Genomic DNA, 3,295 nt, shown 5'->3' on the forward strand with positions numbered 1-3,295 from the left:
ACATATATATATATATATATATATATATATATATATATATATACACACACATACATGTGTGTTTGTTTATTTTCTGTATTTTTTAGCTTTATTTCAGTTAACAAAAGTATTTTCAATAGTTTTAGTGTACAATAATAACACTGAAAACTGCTGTCATAAAATGTTAATTGCAGCAACCTGGGAACTAGTAAACAGGACTTTGTTTCCTGGCGGACTGTAAAAAACAGAAGTGTCATATTTGAGCTTGATAGTTTGAGAAAGCTAGTCATTTTTGTGTGAAATTTCAATCAGACCATCTGTGAATGCTTTGGACATGGCATCTGAGGCTGAGACTAAATGTTAGTCAGTGATATGAAAATTACAATGTTGCCGTCTATATTTAGTGTTCATGAAACCGTGTTGTCGCTCACCAGTGTGTTTGAAACAATGCATTACAGTGACTCCTCACCTCGGACACCTTCTCTGGTCCTCCAAACCTGTCAATCAGCTCGTCAAGAGTGTTAAGCGGCAGCTCCTTCCCCAGCTCTGCTATTTTACCCAGCAGCCTCAGCTTGAGTTCTTCTAGTTTAGCTGAAAACACACACAGGATGACTTCAGCTGAGTCTGAAATAGACCTTAATCACTCCTGTGTGGTTTAGGTTTAGACATCTAGACTGAAATTAGGTCTGATTTAATAAGTGTGAGTAGGACTGCACGATTATGATTGTCGATTATTCCCTTGAAATTGTAATTGCGATTATTAATTACGATTATCACATTTACATTGAATGATGTTTATACCATTGTTTGATGCAACTGCATGCCGTATTTTTATATGAAAATACACAAGCTGAAAACACTCTAAGTGAAAAACCTTTAGTGCTTTTCTATAGTATTAAGCCTCAAATGTCAACTATACATCGGATTGGTTTCTTCTTTAAATTATAAAAAAGTAAAAATATGAATTGTATTATAATGTTATACTAAAACTAAAATTAAAATAATGGGAAAAACCCTTAAGATAACAAGCAGAAAGAAAAAAACGCATCTTAAGCACGCAGAATAACATAAGTGGACTTTGAACGATTAATTGCCGCTTTGAACGATTACGTAATTGTGGCATCCATAATTGTAATCATGATTAGAAAATCGATTAACTGTGCAGCCCTAAGTGTGAGCTACATTTGCACTCTGTCAGTGTTTCATTTTCTGAATGAACAGGATGGCATGAGCACATTCTTCTGAAAAACAGTTGCATTTATGTCAACCTACCAGCAGGTCCATTGATGTGGTTCACGAAAATCACATCATCACTGTCCTGTAGTGAATCAGGGGAGGAGTTAGAGTCGCTGTCAATCTCATCCGAGTCAGAGTCCGAGTCGTCACTGATTTTAATAACCCCGCCCACTTCCACGCAGTGCTTTGGAAATTTTGAAGTCCGGCCTCTGGGTTTTCCTTCAGAAGGCAAAGAATTGCTTTCAGAAAGATTCATGATGCACAAAAACCCACAGACCCAAACCCCAGAGACAGAATAATGCTTGATACAGCACAAGACGATGTGACTCACGTTTCCTCTTGCTTGCGGCGCTTTTCTCTCTTTTAGGTTTCTGTGTTGGAAAGTGTTTCTGAACTAATGACTGGAAAACACCCCTACAGGACAAAAACCCACAAATCTCAATCCAGGTCACCTACAGTGACGCATAACCACAGAGCTATTTACCCTTTTTATATTGATTATTATAAGGTTCTCTGGAATACTTGATTCTGATTGGTCTACTGGTGATTTGTGGGAGATTTCAGTCTTTCCCCAATGAAGAAGACAGACGTTGCACTAGCTGCCCGTGGGAAATGGACTTTGAGACACTCACTCAGCAGCAGAGACGAATCTGTCCAGGTGTCCGTCGTTCTCGTCCAGGAGCTCTCGAGTACGAGCCTCTCCAGTGGACTGCAGGCCAATCACGATGCACTGTTTGAAATGACACGGAGAGTGGGCGGAGCCACATTTAGCACAATTAGTGAAACACTTAATACAGGGCTCCCACAATGAAGTTAACCTTCCAGTCATCTGTGATTACTGGGAAGGGCTGCATGATTTGCACGGGGAAAAAGAAAGTTTGTATTTTATTTAATTTTTTAATGCCAGCAAGGCTAGCTTGATGGCGAAAACTAAATAAATAACGTAACATACAACAGACAAGAAACTATATAAGACATTTAAGGTTAATACTATAAAAAAATCTAAAATACATTTAGGTGATTTTTAAATAGTTTGTTCCTGATAAAAATTGCATCTCTCATGTAAAAGTGCCAGGTTTGCTGTGCTTATTTGTTTGGCCAGAAATTGTGTGATTACATACTGATAAGACTATAAAATGGCAACAACAACAATAATAATAGTAAATTATTATCATTATTATTATTATTATTATATATTGAAATTACTATAAAACAACAATAACAGCAATTATTATATTATTACTAAATGTTAAAAAAAAAAGTAGACAATAAGAAACATCACTGTAATATTTTATATATTACTATCATAATATGTAATATCTTTTATCAAATAAGAAAAACAGGGAAATTTAAGTATATATATATATGTGTGTGTGTGTGTGTGTGTGTGTATATATATACAAAACCCAGTAAAACCTCTTCTTAACGAGCAAAAGCACAAATCTTAATCACTGACTCACCTTGCCGTGCTGCATCTCAGTATGAGCGAGATCAACCAGTCGACGGACTTTAGCGGCGATGCAGAGGTACTTAAAAAACCTCTGGTGTGACGCCCAGAACTGACCCCACAGAGACTTACGGGACGCCAGACCCAGCGTATCCGCAGCTCTGGTGAACAGCTCGAGAGCCTCGGCCCACTAGACAGAGAAAGAAACATTTTAACTACTGCTTCATACATTATGTGGGACAAAGTGATTCGACACAACACAAGTGCTTCTCTCACCAGTCTAGCTGCTTTGTTGTAGACCAGTTTGAACTCTTCGTCCAGTGTAATCTCCTCTATGCGGAAGGACACGCCGGAAAAGCTCAGCTGCCTTGCGATGTACATGCCACTCACTTTCATATCCATTGCAACAATCTCCATGGCGCCAACACCCCTGGAAAAACAACAATAACAGCAATTATTATATTATTACTAAATGTTAAAAAAAAAAAGTAGACAATAAGAAACATCACTGTAATATTTTATATATTACTATCATAATATGTAATATCTTTTATCAAATAAGAAAAACAGGGAAATTTAAGTATATATATATATGTGTGTGTGTGTGTGTGTGTGTGTGTGTGTATATATATA

At 37.0% G+C, this 3,295-nt stretch overlaps 1 protein-coding gene across 1 annotated transcript in view; it reads right to left on the reverse strand.

Moving 5' to 3' along the window:
- Positions 1 to 3,295, reverse strand: part of LOC107723214 (protein strawberry notch homolog 2-like) — a 43,910-nt gene that overhangs the window by 22,125 nt on the left and 18,490 nt on the right. The window contains exons 14-17 of the mRNA XM_016531771.1: positions 1,848 to 1,945; positions 1,547 to 1,629; positions 1,252 to 1,434; positions 449 to 570 (exon numbers count right to left, since the gene is read on the reverse strand). Of these exons, the coding sequence (XP_016387257.1) occupies positions 449 to 570; positions 1,252 to 1,434; positions 1,547 to 1,629; positions 1,848 to 1,945 (486 nt within the window). The remainder of the gene's footprint in view (positions 1 to 448; positions 571 to 1,251; positions 1,435 to 1,546; positions 1,630 to 1,847; positions 1,946 to 3,295) is intronic.

Source organism: Sinocyclocheilus rhinocerous, unplaced genomic scaffold (genome assembly GCF_001515625.1).
Source record: "Sinocyclocheilus rhinocerous isolate Xijiao unplaced genomic scaffold, SAMN03320098_v1.1 scaffold2770, whole genome shotgun sequence".
In the NCBI taxonomy this organism is placed as follows: Eukaryota; Metazoa; Chordata; class Actinopteri; order Cypriniformes; family Cyprinidae; genus Sinocyclocheilus; species Sinocyclocheilus rhinocerous.